Below are 23,054 nucleotides of genomic sequence, written 5' to 3'. Positions count from 1 at the left end.
GGGTAAAAAAATTACTTATTTCATTTTAACCTTGATGTATTTTAATGCGCAAAAAATTCTTTTTTATCTATAAACATCAAAAAAAAAACCATATCAATCAATAATCAAAAATAATCCCAGGAATTTAGTTTTAAAAGACTTAAAAAAACTGTATTTTATTAATTTTTTGTTATAAAATGTGAAATTATATAAGATATATCTGTTAAAACGTATTTTTTAAGTAAATGTAGTAATTTTATTGAAATAAAGTTTAATATTTAAAAATTTCCAACTAAAAGAAATGGGTTTCAATTAAAATTCGAAAACCACGTTAATATAAAACTTAGGTTTATTATATTTAATTTCAATCAATATTTTTTTACTTTAAATACGTACAAAAAACGATCCGAAACACATTATTACATATATATTTACTTAGTCAATGCAGATACTTACAGTCTTATTCATGTTCATGCACAAAGCATATTTACATTTTTTTTTGTTTCAATTTCTAACAAACACTTTTATAATTATTTTTATCTTTAAATTTGATTGCGACAAATATGAACGAATCACCAACACATTAAAATAAACGTGGAAAAGAATTAAAAATTAAAATCTAATAAATTTTTGTATCTTTACGACTTTAATACAGATTGCGTCGCCATCAACAACATTCTCATATTCTTCATATATTTACTAGTTGGATTTGTCATAATATAATGAGTTAATTGTTTAGATAATTCACGTAGAATTCCTGGTAAATGTTCCCTTGTCACGGAATTTTTTGAATCCAAACTTAAAACACCTTCCTCTAAAAATCTAAAACAAAATAATAATAAATAAATAATATACATAAACAATAAATAGCTTTGTACCTTAATTTAACTTCTGTTTGATGATTAAGATCAGCTCCTAATTGTTGAATAAGCGATAATAAAACGTGTTGTTGCAATAAACAATTACCAGGTTGAAAAATATTTTGAGGATTAACTTTCTCGCAAATATAAAGTACCAAAGATAAATCGGAAGCAGAAGCGGAAGCTGATAACGCTTGCTGAAATGCCATATCAATATTTCCAACGGCGATCATATTTTGTATTTGTGCTAATTGTACCTAATAATCAAATACAATCTTGATGGTGAGTACAAAAAACGATATAAATCTAATTTGGATAAAGGAATTAATGTGGCAGAGATTTTGTTAAGGCGAAAACAATAAAAGAAATTTATTTATTCTAAATTAACGAAAAATAAACTCATAAAAATTAAAGTAATAGAAATTAGTAAAGGAAATCAATAAGAAAAACTTAAAATTAAAAATGTTTATAATTATTTCTGAGCTTGTAACGTACTTGTGTGTCTAAAACATGAGGTGATGGGGTCACAGCTCGAGATCTCACCGCATTTACAACACTGTCTTCTAAAGCGGCTGCGTGCGTCTTGAAACCTGTCTTTATTTGTTCTTTGACGTGTTCAGATATTGTTGATTTTAAATTCTCTTGCATACTGAAATAATATAAAATCAGTTTTATTTAAAAAGAAAGCAAAATTTAAATTAAACTAATTAAAATTGACCTTTAAACTTTTTATATTAACCTCAAACAAAAAAAAAAGATTAACCTTGTTTATTAATATCAAAAACATGGCTCTATTCAGATTTCTAGCGATTTTCTTATTAATAAATAACAGTAAGTAATTATTTAAAACTTTTTTAATTTTTTTTTAAATAATTTAACTTTTAAGGTTTAACCCAAGACATTTTCGACACTAACTTATTAAAAAATTGTATTTTATGTATTTGCCATGCAAAAACGATGTGTTATGATTTAAAAAAATGCGCTGCGTACACAATAGATGAAAAATACTACTTAGAAGCGAATAATTTAACAAAAACGACAAAAATAATGGGCGAATATAACGATTGTATGGATGATGATGATTGTATTATTGAAACGATTACTAAATTTGCAAAAAAAAATCTCATAGATTGTTATTGTGATGAATCAATTGATTGTAGGGATTTATTTAGTCGACATTTATATCGAAATCGATGTCACGTCATAAATGGTGGTTCCTTAGAAAGAAGGTTTAATAACTGCGCAAAGAGAAAAGGCATGGAATTAATCAATTCAAATGTGGATTGTGTTAATTTTGACGTGGAGCCATTCAATAAATTAACAACATCTTATATGTGGGAACAAGATTAAGATTATCATAAAATTATACTTACTTTACGAATGCTGCTTGAAATTGTTTTTGAATTTCAGCGCTTAAATGAGATTTTAGAACATCAGCACTATTTTTCATGCTGTCAGAAACGCCTTGCATTTGTACGATCAAATCTTTACCTTTATCTTGAACGCGACGTTGTCTATCCATGTAAGTTTCAACGGAAGATGTATCTATTAAAATAAAATTAATAAATTATTTTATAATCACATTTTGTTTTCTTACATTCTTTAGTTCCTTGAGTAAATGTGTTGTGTATTTGTAAAAACATTGAGTTACAAACTTTCTCCCAAGATGGAATCAAAGTTGTTGTAATCATATCTTTATAACACGCCTCTAAAGATGGTTTAACGACGTTTATTATTGATAAACTTAAAGCATCAGTTACTTGCTAGAAACGAAAATTTTTTTATTGACTTATTGTACAGGTGGCCAAATAAGTATCTCGAACTTGCAGCAAAAAATGTAACGACTACAGTGGCTAAGAGAAAATCTTGGAAATTATTTTCAAATTTCTCTACGATCAGTAGGGGGCGCAACCGTCATTTTGAATTAAAAAATGTGGTTTTTCTTAAAATTCCGTTGTATTAACATAACAAAAAAGTATGTGCATTTTAAAGTTTAGATAAATTATAGTATTTTTTTGTTAAAACACTTCGAAAATGTTCGTAAAAAAGTGCCAATAATTTCAAAATGGCTTAACGGATTTTATGTGATCTTCGGAGTTGGTTCTGTAGAAAGATGCTATAAGGCAGTGTTTTTCAACCTGTGGGTCGCGAAGCCTCTGTAGGGGGGTCGCGAGAACTCAGTAAAAAAATCAGTAAATTTCAAGGAGGTAGATTAAACAAAGTTAACAAAATGATACTTGTTATGTTGTTTATACAAACACATTAACAAAAAATAAAATCTTCGAGTACTCGTTCATTTTAATGTGAAGGTTGCGCTTGAGTTTGTTCAATCAATTTCTCCCATCGTGAATTCGTTTTTGCAATTTTAAGTATTAAATCGTTTTCCAAACTTTCGATTTCTTAGATTACTTTTTATTTGGGCCATTGATGAAAATGCCAACTCGCACAAGTACGAGGTAGAAAATGGAATCAAACACTTCAAAGCCTCGGTTGTTAATTCATACCCGGAATTAACATTCTGTTTTTCTTTTTAACCAAAAGGTATCCAAATTTTCAGACTTGAATTTCAAGTGTAACATCCCATCGGCAGATAATTCCTGCAGATTCTCTTTGAGCTTAGTTGCTAAATTTGCCTCATTTATAGCTGCATTTAAAAACGGATTTAAGATCCATCTTTGCCCAGTGTTAATCGATATCTCTTGCACTGAGAAGTAATGACACAGCTCTTTCTTCAAATTATCTAACACCATTTTCATACCAGATATATATGAGTTAATGTTTATCTCGCTTCCGACTTCTTCAATGAAAGACTGTGTCGACGAAAATGAATCAAAGTTGTTTTGATTTATAGATGATGACCACAATTCAATTTTTTTTATAAAGCTATGGAGTTTGTCTTTTGCTGTAATGACATTTTCATCCCGCCCTTGAAGACTTTTATTCAAGTTGTTTAAATGCTCAAATAAGTCGGAAAGAAAAGCCAATTTCAAAAGGAATTCCGGGTCAGAAATGAATTCAGAGTAATGTGACTTGGCTTGTTGTAAATATACTAATAGTTCATAACTCTGGTCAGTACTTTGCCTTTTGAAAACCACCTAACCTCTGTGTGGTAAAGCAAATTGCGGTGTAGTGCCCCCATATCTTCACAAATGATTCGAAACAATCGAGTCTGCAACGCTTTTCCTTTGATAGAATTTACAATGTTAATAATAATATTTAGAACTTGACTGTATTCTTGTGGCAAGGTTTTGGCTGCAAGAGCTTGGCGATGGAGAAAGCAGTGCATCCAACAAGCGTTTGGCATTTGTTCTTTCAGTCTAGCAATAAATCCACTCTTCGCACCAGTCATGGCTTTTGCTCCGTCACTACAAATAGCAATGCATTTTTGTGCCCAATCGATATTCATATCTTGCGTAGCTTCAACGAACATGTCATGCAAGAACTGACCTGTAGCATTTTTGGGAAGTGCCTTGCAAAATAGTATTTCTTCCATCAATATTTCATTGGATTCAAAACGCACAAAAGCTACAAACTGCGCACAACCCGCAATATCCGTTGATTCATCAAATTGTAAGGACACAAAAGAACTTTTCTTTATTTTTTCTATGACTTGATCACGAACGTCAGTCGCCATATTGCTTATCCTGCGTTGAATGGTATTGTCAGAGAGAGGTATACTTTTGAGCTTTTCGACCTCTTGTTTGCCAAACATAATCTCTGCTATATCTAAAGCCGCTGGTAAAATCAAATTTTCGGCAATACTGTGAGGTTTTCCTGCTTTAGCCACACGAAAAGCTACTCGATAACTCGCGAGCAACGCTTTCTCATTTAGGTTAGACATTTGTCCTATAGCAGTTTTTTGATGTTCAAGACCTTTTAGTTTTCGCTCAAAAAATTCCACGGGTTTATTTTTTCATTAGGATGTTTTGTGTTTAGGTGGCGTACCAACTTCGGTGGTTTCATGCTTTCTCTTGACAAAATTTCAAAGCAAATTACACACTGCGGTTTATTCTCAATCACAGTAAACCCAAATTTCAAATAATTGTCGTCATAAATAACGACAATTATTAAATTTAATTGTCGTAAATTTTTGTATGGATTAAATATTTTTAACATACATGAAAAAAAGGGTCGGGGGGTCGCGAAATATTTTTTGTTACTAGGGGGGTCGTGTCATGAAAAAGGTTGAAAAACACTGCTATAAGGTATCAAAAATATTACAATAAATTGGAAACATTGGATAGAAATTTAAAGTTACTTTGACTATGTGGATTTTTATCTTCAGCATGAACATTTTCCCCTTCTCCCCGCTACTTTAGAGGCGAAATCAGTTTAATTGTTGCTTCAATCTTTCCGTTACTCCATGAGCAGACAGTACAGAAATGATAGATAAGAAAAATGTAAACACACTTTAAAAATTAAGTTCAAATGTCTGTCCATTTTAGTTCAATAGAAATATACAGGAATCTAGCGCTGCATAACAATTAAAACTAGAACTAACACTAGACCTAGAATTAGAAATATTTGGGTTTAGCCGCACGTCTCTAAAGACGGCTAAACCCGAATGATTCTAATTCTAGGTATAGTGTTAGTTCTAGTTTTACACTAGCTCTGTTACTATGTAGAACTACCATTATACCTAGAACTAGAATCATTCGGGTTTAGCCGTCTTTAGAGACGTGCGGCTAAACCCAAATGATTCTAGTTCTAGGTATAGTGCTAGATCTAGTTTTAGACTAGCACTGTTACTATGTAGAACTAACGTTATACCTACAACTAAAATCATTTGGGTTTAGCCGCACGTCTCTAAAGACGGCTAAACCCGAATGATTCTAGTTCTAAGTACAGTGTTAGTTTTACACTTGCACTGTCACTAGAACCAACATGAGACCTAGCACTAGAAACATTCGGGTTTAGCCGCCCGTCTCATAAGGCGGCTAAAGCCGAATGATTCTAGTTCTTGGTTTAGTGTTAGTTCTACTTTTAGTTTAATAAAAATATACAATAATCTAGCACGCATAATAATCAAAACTAGAACTAACACTAAACCTAAAGCTAGAAATTTCGTGCGAAAGAGAAGTCGTGCGTCTGAAGACATGAAAAAATAGCAATATGAAGCCGAAACAAGCTAGTGAAAGCCGCTCCTCGATATCATGTTACTAACCTAAAATATCGGTGAAAGAAGATTTAATGACATTTATTTCCATGGTCCCCACACTTAACTTGTTTGAATATTTATTTATGGGAGTTGGGTTGGGTTTAGTTTGGATTGAGTTAGAGACAAGACATGACATGGAAAATAGGATTCAAAGCCTTTCACAACCTATCAAGAGCAGAAATTTAAGGCGTAGTTTTTTAAACGCAAGAGAGGCTCCAGCAATGGATAGAACGTGATCGACGGCAATTTGAGCATTTAAAGAGGCATTAAACAAATTTTAAGAAGCCCGAGATAATTTCTTTATGGCAATTAGCAGTAGTTAGTTTTGCAAGTATTATGTGTTTAAAAAAATTATGTTAGAATGAGGATTGTTCTCAAAAGTGAGGTGAAGTATCTTCTAAACCAAGACTTTAAAATAAAAAAAAATCTTATCGAAATCCATTGAATTTTTTCATAAAATCTTCTTTCTAACTTGTTTGGGCTTCAATTTGCTGTTTTTTTATGAAAAGAAAATAATACCAATGGATTTAACTTTTCTAAGAAAATTCACAATATCTATTGTAATATCGAAAAATGCCCTCTCACAATCTTACAATCACTACAAATAAGGTAGGATTTGTAGTCTAAAAAAAGCTCTTTTCGACGATACCAAGTTTATCAAAATCTGTTTGGCCATTTTGAAATTATTAGCATTTGTTCAGAGATAGGGTAAAAAGTGTATTAACAGAAAAACTATAATTTATACAGGGTGTCCCGCAACGATTGTACAATACTGCATCAGCGTATTCTCTGATCGAAAACAGACAAGAAAAGTCTAATAAACATAGGTCCGAAAATGGACCAATTTCGAGATATTCAAAGTTTTAGTTTCATAAGCTGACCTATTGTAAACATCATTAATTCTAACGATTTAGATGCGGTAATTATATGATTACCATGGTTACGATGGTTAAGATAAAGTTTAATAAATAATAAGATAATATTAAGTTAATTAATACAGTTCATTAATAATTTAACAAAACAAGTAACAAAGATTGTCGAAGAAAATCGTTCAACCAGCATAAAAACAACGAATATTTAACAAATTGGAAAAGATTCATGTCATAATAAATGTTCAATATGCGCACCATTTACTTCTAAACACAAACGGATACGTTTTCTAAATGAACTTCTAATACGTTTAAAGATATGTCAAATACGTTACTAATTTTATTCTTCAAATCCTGCACATTTTGAACGTCTTCAGAATAAACAATTTGTTTTAAATGTCCCCAAAACCAAAAATCTAACGGATTTAAATCTGGTGAACGAGGTGGCCCTCCTCGGCCAATCCACTTATTGCCAAATCTGTTATTTAAGTATGCTCGAGTAGCGCGTGCATAATCGTGCATAAAGTAGCAATCTTCTAGAATTTGTTGAGGTAATTCATCAAATGCCTCTGTAAGGTCATTTTGTAAAAAATGTATGTAGGCATCGGCTGTCAATCTCTTTGGAAGAAAAAATGGACCTAATAACTGATCACCTATAACTCCAGCCCATACATTAACACTGAATCGCCATTGATGATGAGTTTCTAGTATTGCATGGGGATTTTCATCGCTCCAAACGTGCGCATTATGAATATTAAAAATTCCGCTTTGAGTAAATGTTGCTTCATCCGTAAATACAATGTTTATGGGAAAGTCGACGTTTACTACCTCTTCCTGTATGGCCCACCTACAAAAAATCTCTCTTTTTTCGCCATCATTTTCTGTTAGAGCTTGAACGGTGTTGTAATGATAAGGATAAAGCAACTGCTGCCTTAAAATGCGGTGAACGGTTGTTTTGTTAATGTTTTCTTGTGCAGAAATTCTTCTAATGCTGGTTGAGGCATTTTCATCGACTCTTCTCAAAACTGCTTCTTCTAATTCCACCGGCCTTGTGTAATGTCTCTCCGTGGAACGCTTCCCGTTTCTTTTAATCTGAGAAATAGTCTGCTAAAGGTGTGACTATTAGGCAATCGTCTGTTCGGGAACCTTTGCGCGTAATGACGAGCTGCTAACGACGCATTTCCATCAGCTAGTCCGTAACAATACACCATATCCGCCATCTCTTCCTTGGAGTAATTAATAGGAGCCATACTCATAGTAATCATAGTAACGACTTAATTATTATAAAAACAAATTTAAATTCATGATGTTAACAATATCAACTTATGAAACTAAATCTTTGAATATCTCGAAAATGGTCCATTTTCGGACCTATGCTTATTAGGCTTTTTTTGTTTATTTTTGATCATAGAATACGCTGATGCAGTTTTGTACAATCGTTGCGGGACACCTGTATAAGCTTTAAAAGGCATATACCCTTTTTTATGGTAATATAGTAGATTCTGAGAATACCCAAGGTTTATATATTAAAGGTTGTCTAAGTTCCTATGCTGCAATACTTTGATTTTAGTTTGTGGGCGAGGGGCAAGAGCAGGAGTGTTTCGTGACGTAAGCGATCACGGATTGCGCACGCAACCTCATGGCCATATGGTGCTCCATGCTTTTGTTTAATTTGAATTGCTTGGCGGTATTATTTTCCACATGTGACGTAATGCGCAGTATGGTTGCGTACGAACCTAGACAACCTCTTATACAGCGTGTCCCGTATCTTCCGCATCAGAGCATTATACGGTTGTAGAATACATTATTCTGAAGCGATCTTTCTAATAAAATTTTTTCGAAATGTTTATAATAACCGCACGGGAACTGTTTAACGACGACCAATAACGGACGACTTTGATTCATCGAAAAAGTTTATTTCTCTTTCCATGACGAATCTATTGGTGAGTACACGTGGGAAACGAGTTATCATCGGCGTAGCGAACCGGCCGAGGGTGGCACCGATTACCTGAGTCTGATTTGCGATCTGCTGATTGGACGAAAAACAGTTCCTTTAAACAGTTCCCGTGCGGTTATTATAAACATTTCGAAAAAATTTTATTAGAAAGATCGCTTCAGAATAATGTATCCTACAACCGTATAATGCTCTGATGCGGAAGATACGGGACACGCTGTATATAAACCTTGGAGAATACCAGCATTTTCTAATTCAAGATGGCGCGCCCCCTAGCGGCCATCTTAGAAACCTGAAAACAATCTCCAGGATTTTCTTTTAGGCACTTTAGTTATTAAATTTTTTACGGCAAGTCTCAACAATGATTGCACGCTTATTTGGCCCCCTTAATAGTAAAATATATTTACCTTGCTATTTACTAATTTAGCAATATTACTTTTTAATAATTGATCAATGGTATTAACTTTTTGACTATAATGCATATCCAATTTTAATGCTAATTTATCAAAAGTAGCCATAATTGATGGTAAGACAATTTCTTTAATTTCATGCGAAATAATTTGTTGTAAATTATCGTTAATTTTTTGACACACCGATTTAATAATATTTGTAACTATACCATCCATTTGTTCCCATTCCATTCTTTTTTGCTCTTTAAGATAATTTTCAAATAATTTCGCCGTTTGATTATGACTCTTTGTTAACGCAATATCTAATTCACCTGAAATCAAGGCGCGCAAATCATATTCGTTATTAGAATTTTTTTGCGTTTTTAAATCATGTTGTAATCTTTGTATTAAAGTGTTTTGTTCGCTTAATAAAGATTCTAAACTAGTTATCCTGTAATTTAAAGCTTGTAATTGAGCTTTATTCCAATTAAAATTATTTAATTCCTCTTCTTCTTTACGTCTATTTTCTTCTTTCATTTGTATTTCAATTGCTTTCATCGTTGGAATATCAGGCCAAACAACTTCTGATGACTTATTTATTGCGGATGTGTCATTTATTGGTTCCTCAAAATTACTTGCTTCGTCTAATTTTGATAAATTTTCAAAATATTCTTGAGGGTTATTAAAAGCATTGTTATTAAACGATAAAATTTCTTGAACCTCTCGACTCGGACTTGACCCGCCACTTGCAAAATTATCTTTAGTTTGTTGAAAATCAATTAAATTTTCGGTCGTTTCGGCTAATTTTTCGAGAGATTTTTTAATCATCGATGGTGAAGCATCGTTTAAAGAAGAATTTCTTAAACCACTAGGACTCGAATTAATAATTGGTGAATTAAAATCATCGGGTGTCATTAAATTTAAAGGTTGCGCTGATTGCTGATTAGCCGCTTGTTGTAGCAATTTAGTTACTGATGATTGTAAATCATCCAAACGTGTTATTTCATCATTTTCAGTGTTATCCTCTTCAGATTTAGATTGTTCAATAATATCGGGTCGATCGTAATTTGTAAAAGCTAAGCTTGATGAATATTCATGCTGAAACGTTATTGTACATTCTTGAAGACGTTTCGGTTGAACGGCATAAATAGAAATTGAAACCATTTTACTATTCGCATCCTCCTCAAAATCCTCCAATAAATCATCTTCGCGGTAAACCTCTTCAGAACTATTATTAAAATTCGTTTTACTTACTATGTTTGCATCAGCAATACAAAACGTAATGAACGAAGCTGGTAATAGAAATTCAGATATCGAATCGATACAAGCGACTTTCTCCTCGGCGTTTTTATTTATTTGTAAAACGTAAAGAACGCGATTATGAATATCTGAGAATAATAAAAATGACGCTGAAACATCCATACACACTTTAAACGATAATTCTTTAATCGACGAAGATAAACTTGGTTTAAAGTGTAACGTTTGTAAACAAGTCCAACTTTCGCAAGTCCAAATTTTTATTTCTGAATTTGATTCAGCTCCAGTTACAGCAAATTTCCAAAATTTGGACTCTTGCGAAAAAGCATTTATATTATCTAAGAAAAAAAGTGAGGATAAAGCTTTTCCCTCGTGAGGATTCCATTGATGTAAACATCGCGGTTTTTCATTATCAACCGTATAAACTTGATAAAATTTTACTAATCCATCTAAACTGGCCGTTGCTATTGCAGTTCCATCAGGCGAAAACGAAGCGTCTATAATATCCATCGAATGCCCGCTTATATCTACATAACCTTTTCCTTCTAACTCAGGCAAAGGTTTGATTGGGTTAATTCCGTTATATTTCGGAGCGACAACGCTAACATCCCATATTTCAGCTTTAAGTCCGTTTAGAAATACTAATAACTTTGCAGGATCGTCAATAGTATCAGGATTTTCATCGTAAGATGGTATATAAGGACACCAAATAACCCTAAACGTCATACATCTGTATAATGGACCAGGATGAGTTACATGTAATATTAAGGAACACCTAAAATAAAGGGCGAATTATTAAAAATTCACCAAAATCATTAATTCAATTAATTTACGAAATACTATCATTATTAATAATATCGTATACATAGAGATTTCCTTCCTCATCAGCGCAACCCAATAGGATTTGGGTTGAAGTGAAAGCAAAGGCAATATCTTGTACTAAACCTTTTATATCTTTGATTAAGGCTCTTTGATTAGAATCGGTTTTCGCCAAACGTATCATCCCACCAGTCTTTCCTAAAAAATTTATTATAATATAAATTAAAATATTTTATAGTCTATTTTTTAATTCGGAGGAGGAGTAAAATGAAAAGTCACGTCTTTGTCCCACAAAAATTTAAAACATGTCAATATAATTTGATAATACAGGTAAATGTCGTGGGATTCCCTGGTTCGCCCGACATCAGACGACAGTAGGCAAAGAATATTCAATTTCTAGTTTCATTACGGACGACAATAGTGATTCAGAACCTAAACATTGTGCGAAAAAAGCACGAAAAGCAATAAGCAAAATAGACGTAATTACACGCATTGAAGATGGCCAAACCCGACCTTTTGTCTGCAGAGCTCTAAATTTACCTCCGTCCACTGTGACAACAATTAAGAAAAACGCTGAGAAAATAAAACATTCCACTCGACAGACAACGGCTATAAGTGTAAAGAACCTAACTTACAGCCACAACAAAAATATAGAGAAAATGGAAAAAATGTTAGCATTGTGGGTTGATGATGCCAATCAAAAAAATATTCCTGTAACACGAGTAATCATATGCGAAAAAGAACTGTTAATTTTTCTGATTTGAACTTACAGTCAAAAGTTTAAAGACATTTTGGAACCAAGGAGTCAATTTTGATGAAACAGGCGTCTATTGGCAGAAATAGATAAATAATTTACGTGCTCTGTAACACAACCTCCGTTTTATAACCCATGGATCAGGGGGTAATTTCTACCTTTAAAACGTATCATTTGCGGATAACATTAAAAGCACTGATTAAGGGCCACCTGTATATAGGATATGTATAAATAAACATGTTAGATTGTTCTTAGAATTTTGACATGGAACCTAACCTTATATCGTCCATTATATTTGTGTTCATTTTACGCCGATTTTGTTTACGCCGGTGTCTCAGAATAGAACCCTGGCGCAAAACGACGTTTACCTGTACACTAAAACCTCGATATAACGGGTTAATACGGCGAAGGCAGTATCCGTTATGTTATAACTCAATGAAAATATACAATAATCTAGCGCTGAATAACAAATAAAATTAGACTAATACTGGAACTAACACTAAACCCAGAACTAGAAACATTCCGTTTAGCTGTACCTCTCTTAAGACGACTGGTAGGTAACGCTAGTTAGCATAAAATATCATTATGTTTTTATTTCATTCATATTTTTATTGAATTAAAACTAGAACTAACACTAGACCGAGAACTAGAAACATTCGGGTTTAGCCGCACGTCTCTCAAGACGGCTAAACCTGAATGATTCTAGTTCTTGGTTCTGGGTGTTCTTGGTCTTGTGTTAGTTCTAGTGATAGTGCTAGTGTAGAACTAGAACTAGAATCATTCAGGTTTAGCCGTCTTGAGAGACGTGCGGCTAAACCCGAATGTTTCTAGTTGTCGGTCTAGTGTTAGTTCTAGTTTTACACTAGCACTATTACTAGAACTAAGTCAAGACCTAGAACTAGAATCATTCGGGTTTAGCCGTTTTAAGAGGCTGACGTTGAATTTTAACGTGTTTTTCGTTTTTGCTAGTTTCGACTGAAGATGAGGGTGTAACCTCGAAACTAGTCCCGATATATATTTAAATAAAAGCAAGTTAAAGAAGTTTTTTCTAGTATATCTGTTTACTATATTTTTTAATATATTCCCAACTTACAACGTGGATAAAATTCTTAATATAATAATTCGGCTAAACCCAAATGTTTCTAGTTTTGGGTCTAGTGTTAGTTATAGGTTATATCTTAGAAACTATAAGAGTGATCAAATTTTCGTGATTTCAAAAAATACTCATATTTCGTTTATTTTTGAAATTAGAGAAATGGGGTTGATACGTTCTTAAGACACCTTTTTAAGTAGAATATACTGCCGTTGAAAAATTTTAAACATACTTGATGATTTTAGAGATACAACACAAAGTTGTATTTTTTTAAATAGTTTAGTATGATGTTACTGAAATGAGCATATTTTTAGCTTTCCAATGATGTATCGCATGTATGGTGTATTTGCAAAAAATAAGCGTTAATTTTTAATTTCAAAACAGTAACGTTCAAAATTTTGATTATAGTAGGCGTTTTCCCCAAACATAAGATTTAGAAGCTTTTTGACATCAGCTTCTTTTGAAATTGGGTGAGATAGAGGAAAATTAGGGATCATAAACTGGGAGGGGACTTTCAGAAGAAAACCTGAAGACTTATGTATCTTCAAAGCGGACTCCAATATATTCTATATTTAATTTTATCATTTTATTTAAAGATAATGCGGAACTTCTTAGACAGGAAACTCGTTTCGAAAAATTCATGAGTGACAAGTAAGCTCACGTTGCTATAGTAACTAAGTAGGATTTAACGTTTTCCTCGCCTACTATAATTAAAAATTTGAATTTTAATCTTCAATATTTTAGAATTGAAAAATAACGCTTATTTTCAGCAGATATGTCATGCGTGCGACACATCATTGGAAAGCTAAAAATAAGCTCTTTTCAGTAACAAAATCACGAAAATTTGATGAAATTTGATTCACGGAAATTTGGTCTTTACGGGATTGGAATAGTCTAGGAAAAAGAGACCGGGACATGGCACCTACTTTTTTCGTATCTCTTATAGTTTCTGATAGCCTATAATAACACCCAAATTTGCCCACCCTGTACATGGTGTGTCAAATGTTTGGAATATAGCCAATAACTTCGCAATATGTGGTTTTAAAGAAAAACGTTTCAAATAAAAAGTTCTTTATTAAGTGTGGCACATTTTTTGAGTATATTTGCTTGTTTACATTGTTTTTTGTTTCGTTGCTATGGCAACCAACATTGTTATTTTAAACGAGAAGCATATATAGTTCATTTTTTTTCTATAATACCTGTCAAATTGTTGTAAAGTTGGCAAAATTGACAGGGAGTTTTGTTTTATCATGTTTTGAAGTAAATATGTCACATTGACGTTTGAGCTTTCGTTATTCAAAAAGAAAAGGTGCATAAAAAGTGTTGTGGGGTGTTTATTTGCCATTTACTTACCTAGAAAAGGTATTTTACACGTTTTTATAACAAATATGTACTTCGTCAAAATTGTATTTATCTAAAAATTTATTAGTATTTTAACCTCAACTAATTAGTTACTGACAATGTTACTAAAAATCATGAAAACAACATAAATTTTATAAGGGTCCTAGATAATACCAACAGAAACCCTAAATAATTGACATTGACAAGTATTATAGAAAAGAAACGAACTATAGTTCATCTTTTTTCTATAATACCTGTCAAATTGTTGTAAAGTTGGCAAAACTAACAGGGAGTTTTGTTATATGATGTTTTGAAATAAATATGTCACACTGACGTTTAAGCTTTCGTTATTCAAAAAGAAAACGTGCATAAAAAAATGTTGTGGGGTGTGTATTTGGCATTTATTTACCTACAAAACGTGTTTTGTTCTATTTAATTACTATGTAGCACGTTTTTACAACAAATATGTACTTGGTTAAAATCGTATTTATCTAAAAATTTATTAGTATTTTAACCTCAATTATTTAGTTACTGAAAATGTTACTAAAGATCAGGAAACCATGATTTTGAAAGCATGTTTGGATAGAGGATCCCTCTACGCGATTAATATATCAAATCATAGGGTTGTATGAGAAAAAAATCGAGAAAAAATGCGTTCTCTGGAAATATTAAATCAATAATTACAATCAAAGTAGGCGCCGAAATAACGCATTTGACAGCTTTAAATGTCAAAAAATGGACAGAATCCATTTGTATGGATACAATGATAGAAAACGCACTCAAAGTGAAGTTTGTATACTGTTTAATAATATTTACCTGGATACACAAATAACACAATCCACAGTATCAAAGATATTAAAAAAATTCTTTAACATTGAAAGTGTTAAAAATCTTCCTAAAAGTAGACGGCCGAAAACAGCTATCAATGATGAAACTACATTAAATGTGTGTCCCCATACATCATTATTTTTTCACAATTGTTGAAACTGTCATTTTTTTGACATTTAAAGCTGTCAACTGCGTTATTTCGGCGCCTACTTTGATTGTAATTAGCAGATTTAATATTTTGAGAAAACGCATTTTTTCTCAATTTTTTTTCTTATGCAACCATATGCTTTGATATGTTCATCGCATAATATATGCATCCCATTTAAAATAACAATGTTGGTTACCATAGCAACGAAATAAAAACAATACAAACATGCAAATATTGCCAAATAAGTGCGCCAAGATTAATAAAGAAACTTGTATTTGAAACATTTTTCTTTAAAACCACAAATTGCGAAGTTATTGGCTATACTCCAAACATTTGACACACCCTGTATATTTTTATTAAACTAAAACTAAAACACTAGAACTAGAAAATATTCTTTTTGGCGCTTTAATTTGAAAACACTCCTCCGAATTAAAAAATAAAGTATACATATTCTTTTTGATTACCTTTGATTGCATAAGCGAAAATTTTTCCCCTAATATGTATTGCAATTAAATGTCCAACGTAATATTTCATTTCCCATTGATAATCAACTACATTTGTTAACTTTACGTTAGAACTCCCATGATTATGGCTACCGGAACTACAAGTAATTGTTACATCTTGTGCTAAGATTTTGACGTTAAAATCATGTTCCGAAGCAGTGAAATTCCTAATTAAAAAGAAAAATTTTTTTTTGAGGTTATGTTTGTAATGTATAAATTAAATCAAATAAAATGAATGGAAAATATATAGGATATCTTACACTTTCTGTGAAAAACTTGCCGCTGTTGATGTTCTGGGGGAATCCATGGATTTTATTCGGTTTAATCTAAAATAAGAGTGATCTTATCACGGTAATGTTGCGGTTGTTTGGATGAAAAAATATTTTTAAAGTTTTTTTTGATGTAATTAATAAATAATGGAGTATATTACTTGCTTTTTTAAATAAAAATTGTTTAGTAGTTTCAAATAATCTTCATATATTTTTGGATATCACATGGAAACAGTATCAATTTTAGTAAAAAAGGTAAAATTTGACAAATGTAGACGCCGAACAGAACTCATCTTCAGGAATACCAACTGCCTTTTATACCTAATAAAAAAACTAAAAGTTACTAAATTAAACACGAATTTATCGACTTTTGTTTAAATTAAATTAATAATTCTTAATATACTGTTACTAACTTTCAAGTATTACATTAATTGCGTCAATAGAAATAATAATTTTTCACAATAAAATCGGCACTAATTCAATAAATCACAGGTGTTAGTTTGGTTGCCTATTTCTAATTTTTTTTTCATTACATAAAATTAATTAAAAAATCTTAATCTAAATACGGTAAAATATACTTGTCAATAACTTCAATATCTTTATGCCACATAAAATGATTCACATCAGGAACGGTGACAATAACTAATTTATTTTTTGCATCTAATGTCTTTAATCCAATTGAGTCTTTGGTGTAAATATCACGGTTTTTAAAATTAATTACAGTGTCGTTATTTTCTGCAAAATATCCAAAGTGACTAAAACCAAAAAGAGTAATAAAAATTTTAATTAAAAAGAAATATATGTACCTAGATTGCCAAGGTGTTATAACGTTATCATCTGGTCCACCAATAAGAACTAATTTTTCTAGTTTAATTAAACTTAATTTAAATATATCACTACCATTTGATAACTTTTCATTATTGACGTAAGGTAAAAATTCAGAGTAATTATAATATAACACTTGATGATATGGATCATTCCAATAATTTCCAATAGAAGTATGTTGACCAACATGAGAATAAAACAATTCGAAGGCTGTTTTTAATGCAATCCCAGGAAATATTATATGTAGGAAAGAAGCTAAAACATATTTAAGAATTATTATATCATTTATTTCAGAATAATAAAAATAATTACTTCCATATTGTCCAGCTTGAGGACCACTAAGTGAAATAAAACGTTTAACATTATGATTAGGATATAATTGAAGAATTGCTCTTGCTATTAAAGCCCCTTGAGAATACCCAATTAAATGGATTCCATCAGAATATTGACTAGACATATTTAATAAATCATTTCCTAATTCTTCTACTTGATGCCACATATTCTCTAAACTTGACCATCCTTCAAATCTATGTGTGGCATAAACTATAGTAGAGGGATGTTTCTCTTCGATCCGAGATTTTAATCCTTCCATGCTATCACCTCCAGTCATTATTCCATGAATAATAAATACCGGTTTGTATGAAGCTGAATCAACTAAAGCGACAATTATAAAAAATAAAAATAATTTAACCATTTTTCTTGAGATTCTTCAAATTAATTTTCGTATATTTTTACCACAATCGATCAAAGTTTAATATTAGGAGTTATTTTTAAACATTTCTTTCAACAAATTTGATTAAACGTCACTGAATCGTATTCGGTTCTTTGTTGATACTGTCCAAGTGACATATGTGTTTTAACTCCATCTATAGTCGCTTTTAAAAAATATTTCGTTTTGATAGAATGATTCCCTGTTAGTATTTTATGTTTTAAAATAAAGATGGGGTGACATAAACTTAAAATTTAGAATTAGTTAAAATCTGTCGGGTTCTACATCCGAGATGGCGATATCTTATAAAATAAAAATAATTTTAAAAAATAAATAATAAAATACATAAATAAAGAATAATTTTGTCGTAAATATAAAGAAAAGGAGGCAAAAATAACAAAAAGAAGCAGTCGGTGGAAATCTTTTCCGCTGAGGTTTCCCGGAAATGGTGAGAAACTTCCAGGTGTTTCATTCTGAAGAGGAAATACCCCACATCGTTTCTCGGCTTCCAAAGATTCAAGGGAATGGAAGCAGATTTCCAGTTTTTATTTTCTCGCCAAAAACAATAAAAAAGAATAAAATACTTTTTGGTGTGCATTTTATTTTAATTCCAGTGTCTTTGTTGGGGTTTGAATAGAAACCACGTTTGTCGAACGTAATGCATGTAAATTTGAGATGAAAGCGTAAAAGGGGGCAATCTCGCGAGATGCTTTGCTGTTCGGAATAGGAATGGGGTCGGTTATCAAAACAATCAAGTCTGAATCAAAGGGGCCGATTGGTCGAACCGACATTTCCGGTTATTGAATCCACCTCATCTTTAAACTACCTCCTAAATCACTCGATTTTCAAAGAATTTTCAAAGAAATTCTTTTAAATTACAACCAAAAAAAGTTTCGATTCAAAACCGATTCTTAGTGGATATTGTATTACTAGTGGGCTTTAACACTTGGGGATGAGTAAAGTGGGAGACACGAAGACGCACAAAAACCCAGCTGCGCGGTATCGGTTACCACGAAGTGACAGTAATTAAAATTAACTTTTATTGCGCGGAAAAAAAGAGGAAAAAGAGAGACCGTGAAGTGTTAATCCAGCATCCACAGCGGATGTTAACTTTGTAAACCGTACCAAGGTTTTTAATCTTTTCAAACAGAGGTCATGGGAATTTATAATTTACGGCCCCCACACATTGAGAAATATTTTTTTAAATAAATATGAAAATCGCACATAACCTCACTTTTTACGACTTAAACGTCAAAAAATACGTCAAACGTCGGAGAATGATGTGAAGTTGATCTTTAAAAATTTTATCCATTAAACACTAAAATAAATAACGTAATATAATTGACTAATTAATTAGATTTGTATATTATTAAATTTAATTGCCAATATGATGAAAAGCTAATTTATTTTTAAATTAATAAAAAGTATTGAGTGCTCTGAAGTTGGCGATTAAAAACGTCTAAAATCTAACTTAAAATTTGTTCAATTTAATTATTTGAGAAACATGCCGTGAGTATTTATTTATTAATTTTTAATTTCTGAACCGTTTTGATTGTATCTTGATGATTTTAGAAGTCGCAATTAAAAATAATTTAGTATTTGGGATGAAGAAAATTTTTGATATAGAAAAGTGAGGTTATGTGTCAAAAATAGCACCAACCTAAATAAGTTGTAGTTATACTGAATGGTATTTTAGATTTACTTTAAATCAAATTTTTGGCTAAATAAGTGTGCATTTTTAATAAATAAATTAAATGCCCCAAATCAAGGTAAGTTTTGTAATTTACAATTATTTTTTAAATTATTTGAAACATGACACATGTCAATAATATTGACGTTGACATATTAGAATGAAAAATAAATCGTTAAAGAATCGTATCCGCAGTCCAAAAGTTGTAGACGCTGATCCTATCCATAGAAAGCTGACTGCAAAAATTGAGAATTCGAGTTAACCCTTCCAAAACTCAATTTTTCATTCTATTTCTTCACATCCATGCTCTTTCTCCCAGCGTAATTATCCAATCCACGGTCATATCTCCCGTAACAATCTGCAAATACCTGGGAATGTCGATAGACAGAAGATTAAAATTTTCCGACCATGCCATCAAGGTGAAGATGGAAGCCTAAATTCGGGAGAAGAACTGCGGATCCTTAACATACCAAAATGCGCGCTCATATTTATAAGACCATCTGCAGGCCGATAGTCGAATATGCACCATTCATCCTTTCTGCCGCATCTGCTCTGAAACTGGATTGAAAACCAAGATTCAAGCAAAGACTCTCCAGGGCAGAAAGACCACTTTTTTGTATACATTTTTCTTTTATGTTATAATCATTATTTGTTGGCGTGAATAAGTTTAGTTTTCTCTCTCTCCTTAAAGAAACAAAGCCACTGAAAGAAACTCGTTCATCACAATTAATTTTTAATAGTTTCCCACTAAAAAGAAGAAACCCTTACGATTATACGAATTATCGTTAAACTCGTCCTCAAAAGAACAAAAACCGTTTCCTCTTATTCTTGAACAACTACAACTCTATTTTCTTTCTTTGTTTCCCGTGTAGCGGAAGTATCAATTTCAATTAACGCCCGCGCGATAAATCAAGTGGTAAATAGAGAAACGGAGTACCAGTGCCGCTGGAAATATATAATAAAAACGAACGCAGCAGCAGTCAATTGACGGTGGCGCCTGTCTTATTGTCCACAACACACCGCTCCCGGATTACGATGACGTCATTTGATAGGACAAACCAGAAAGCGGAGAAAGACCATTTGAACAAGAAGAACTCGGTAAAACCGTTGTGTGTTGTTGCTTTGATTGCAAGCAATCACGATGATGAGTAAAAGGAAAAGACACATAAGTGAATAGCCCAGAATGGATTAGGTTGGGTAGTAAAACAAATTGAAAAGTTAATTATTATGGGGAAAGAAGGAAATGGGGTCTTTTGGAAGATGTTGAAATTATCTTTTAATAATCTTCTTGACAAGGTTGGGTTGAAATTTACTCCATGATAAGATATTTCGTATCGTCGCCGTTGAGGGCGTTCAGAAGCAATATAAATACCAATCTTCGCAACCGAGAGCGAAGCGGTACCACGCGCTCGAAAGATTTGAATGGAATTAAGCAGGAAGGTGGTAGAGACAGAAGGTTGAAGGTGGCGGGGCCGGGTAAAAAGGGGGAGTTGATGCGGTGGTTGTCGGTGCGAAAGCGGTTTGGAGAGCTAGAGGTAATATCGGTATGGCCGCGCGGTGTCGGAGAGATGCGCGCCCCTTCTCATCGGTGGTGGTGGCGGCGCGTGCGGGGGAATTCACTCAATCTAAACCCGGAAACCGATTCCGGCTGCTCCCACGAGTGCCGTTTCCTGGTGGAAGTTTTATACGTTCCGGTGTCGGAGCCGAATTGCGGCCTCACTTTGCAATGCAAATGAAAAGCAAAAGATCGCAAATCGACAATAGTATGGGAACCCGTCCAATTCTATATTTGCAAATGGCTTTTGAAATGTTAAGGCGGCGGCGGGACGTTGGGTTTTGGTCGGGGTGGTAACCGAGGGGACGACCCCCCGGCGGGGAATTTTCGGCGAGAAACCCTCTGCCCAAAATAGAATCCCACAGCACTGGACTATTTCTCTTATGCTTTTGGCTTTTTATCTTAGAATTTTCCATCATATTTTAAATTTTATCCTAATCTTATCTGATTAAGATGAAAGAAATTTTTCCTTACTGTTTATTAAGACATAAAATAATTATTAATTAACGATGTGTAGTAAAGTGAGTTATAATACCTTTACAATACAATTCAAAGAATGTTTTGTATGAGTTTAAATAACATCTCAACTACACCCCAATACCCAGAACGTCTCTATTTACACACATTCTTAATACCGCATTACGCGTTATCGTACCAATTATCATTAATCTTCCTTCGTTGTAAAAACGTCTTAAGAAAATGCGCCACCGGACTGTGCAACCTGTCCGTACCACATTCATTAAAAACTCCCCCTTTCTCGAATTATTATAGAGAATAACTTTATGTTCGAAAGTATGACAAATACCAGGTATATCCATGTTCCATCTTTCATCTTTTCTATCGTTTATGACTCCTATGGTGCTTCGTATAAAATACAAGACACGAACATGTGGGTTTCACGATTAATTGATGTTAAACAATGGCTAAATATAAATTTACTGAAATGACTAAGGATGAAACGACCCTAATCAACGTATATCTACCACCATGATCGACGACGATGACCATCGTTGGTGCAGTATGCGGGAAATTTTTAATGGGATTTCAGCTATCGCAATAAAAAAATGTTTACTCTGCGTTACTCTGCGTCATGAGTTACCCTTTTAATTTTTTTCTACACACTAAAATTTATTTAATAGATGACGTAAGATTTTTTTATTAATATAGTTATCAAATGCACGGTGTTTATGAGCATAACCTAGCTTATAAAATCAGATTGCCTCGGTTGGATAAATTCAATTGGTGCAAATGATTCATGACACTAAATTGGATGGAATAAATTAATCGAACCTTAAAAACTGCATAACAATTTTGATTACAAAAACATGTTTTCTTTTCGAAAACGACGAATTATCAGTAGTCGTTTCAGCAAAAAAAAAGACCAACCCTCGAAATTCAAATTAAACACACTGTTTTAAAGTTTTTATTTTCTTAGGTGGGGGATCTACATAAAACCGTTTGATGTGGCTACTAGCTTTCGAAGTCTGCTTAGCTCGCGAGCATCCGCCCCATGTACAAGCGGGGCTACGCCACCAAAGCGGCCCCTACGGCCATACGCATTTACATCGTTAAAGGGGTCCTAATGGACGGGGTGGGGCCGAGGATATTACATCTAAGTTTTGTCTTTGTACTTTAAAAATATTTATACTGCGCGCCGCACGGGAACAACGAGAGTCTGTCCGTTTAACCCCCTTTTCCGTATCCTTTTTAACCCCAAAACGAGAAGAACCAACCCTCAAAAGCGCTTTAAAACTTTTTAACGAGACCGTGTAATTACGGTTTAAACTCGGAAAGATAAAATTGTATGAGATAAGAACGATTTGTAAGGGGGTTCTAAATTAACTATTTCGAATAAATTTTAATATTTTCATGCACAATTATTTCAAATTGGTTTGTTTATTACGTAGAACGTAGATAAGTATGTGATATAATTATCTTTATTTGAAACCCAAATTTGGATTTTTAGGTTCAACTTTAATTTTTATTTATAATAATAATAGTAATAATAATACACTTTATTGTAGCAAAAACAAAATACAAATTGTAGAGAAAAA

At 32.6% G+C, this 23,054-nt stretch overlaps 2 protein-coding genes and 1 long non-coding RNA gene across 4 annotated transcripts; 1 reads left to right on the top strand and 2 right to left on the bottom strand.

Annotated features, from left to right (window-relative positions):
• Positions 1–604: 604 nt before the first annotated feature.
• Positions 605–16,524, bottom strand: LOC111420773 (Enhancer of mRNA-decapping protein 4 homolog Ge-1). Of its 2 annotated transcripts, none has more exons than XM_023053810.2 (10): positions 16,387–16,524; positions 16,213–16,278; positions 15,914–16,119; positions 11,300–11,483; positions 9,228–11,241; positions 2,437–2,602; positions 2,213–2,384; positions 1,335–1,488; positions 858–1,096; positions 605–801 (listed from the first exon to the last, which is right to left on the bottom strand). In XM_023053810.2, exons 2-10 carry the CDS (start codon positions 16,257–16,259, stop codon positions 618–620), a joined length of 3,366 nt encoding a protein of 1,121 aa, XP_022909578.2. In that variant the 5' UTR covers positions 16,260–16,278; positions 16,387–16,524; the 3' UTR covers positions 605–617. The 2 variants fall into 2 exon arrangements, with proteins under 2 accessions (XP_022909578.2, XP_022909579.2); XM_023053811.2 differs by having other exon boundaries at positions 16,383–16,518.
• A 106-nt stretch (positions 16,525–16,630) lies between these two features.
• On the bottom strand, positions 16,631–17,854 carry LOC111420774 (palmitoyl-protein thioesterase 2). Its single transcript, XM_023053812.2, has 3 exons — positions 17,359–17,854; positions 17,028–17,301; positions 16,631–16,976 (listed from the first exon to the last, which is right to left on the bottom strand). The coding sequence occupies exons 1-3, from the start codon at positions 17,738–17,740 to the stop codon at positions 16,775–16,777; spliced, it is 858 nt and encodes a 285-aa protein (XP_022909580.2). The 5' UTR covers positions 17,741–17,854; the 3' UTR covers positions 16,631–16,774.
• A 1,325-nt stretch (positions 17,855–19,179) lies between these two features.
• On the top strand, positions 19,180–22,771 carry LOC139430247 (uncharacterized). Its single transcript, XR_011640713.1, has 3 exons — positions 19,180–19,264; positions 19,328–19,524; positions 22,436–22,771. It is a non-coding gene; the product is annotated as an uncharacterized lncRNA (long non-coding RNA).
• The last annotated feature ends 283 nt before the right edge of the window (positions 22,772–23,054 follow it).

The sequence above is a fragment of the Onthophagus taurus genome, chromosome 6 (assembly GCF_036711975.1).
Source record: "Onthophagus taurus isolate NC chromosome 6, IU_Otau_3.0, whole genome shotgun sequence".
Taxonomy (NCBI): Eukaryota; Metazoa; Arthropoda; class Insecta; order Coleoptera; family Scarabaeidae; genus Onthophagus; species Onthophagus taurus.
The sequence above is the reverse complement of the archived record's forward strand: the minus strand, read 5'-3'. Positions and strand labels throughout refer to the sequence as shown.

Bases quoted from the DNA above. Each gene is read 5' to 3' on its own strand.
- LOC111420773 (XM_023053810.2), bottom strand. From the start codon at position 16,259: ATGGATTCCCCCAGAACATCAACAGCGGCAAGTTTTTCACAGAAAGT. The intron at 11,242-11,299 runs GTAAATTAATTG...CCTTTATTTTAG, and splicing joins ATTAATAATGATAGTATTTC to GTGTTCCTTAATATTACATG. The intron at 1,489-2,212 runs GTAAGTATAATT...ATATTATTTCAG, and splicing joins TTTCAAGCAGCATTCGTAAA to TATGCAAGAGAATTTAAAAT.
- LOC111420774 (XM_023053812.2), bottom strand. From the start codon at position 17,740: ATGGTTAAATTATTTTTATTTTTTATAATTGTCGCTTTAGTTGATTCA. The intron at 17,302-17,358 runs GTAATTATTTTT...AATATGTTTTAG, and splicing joins TCAAGCTGGACAATATGGAA to CTTCTTTCCTACATATAATA. The intron at 16,977-17,027 runs GTACATATATTT...TTTTGGTTTTAG, and splicing joins ATAACACCTTGGCAATCTAG to TCACTTTGGATATTTTGCAG.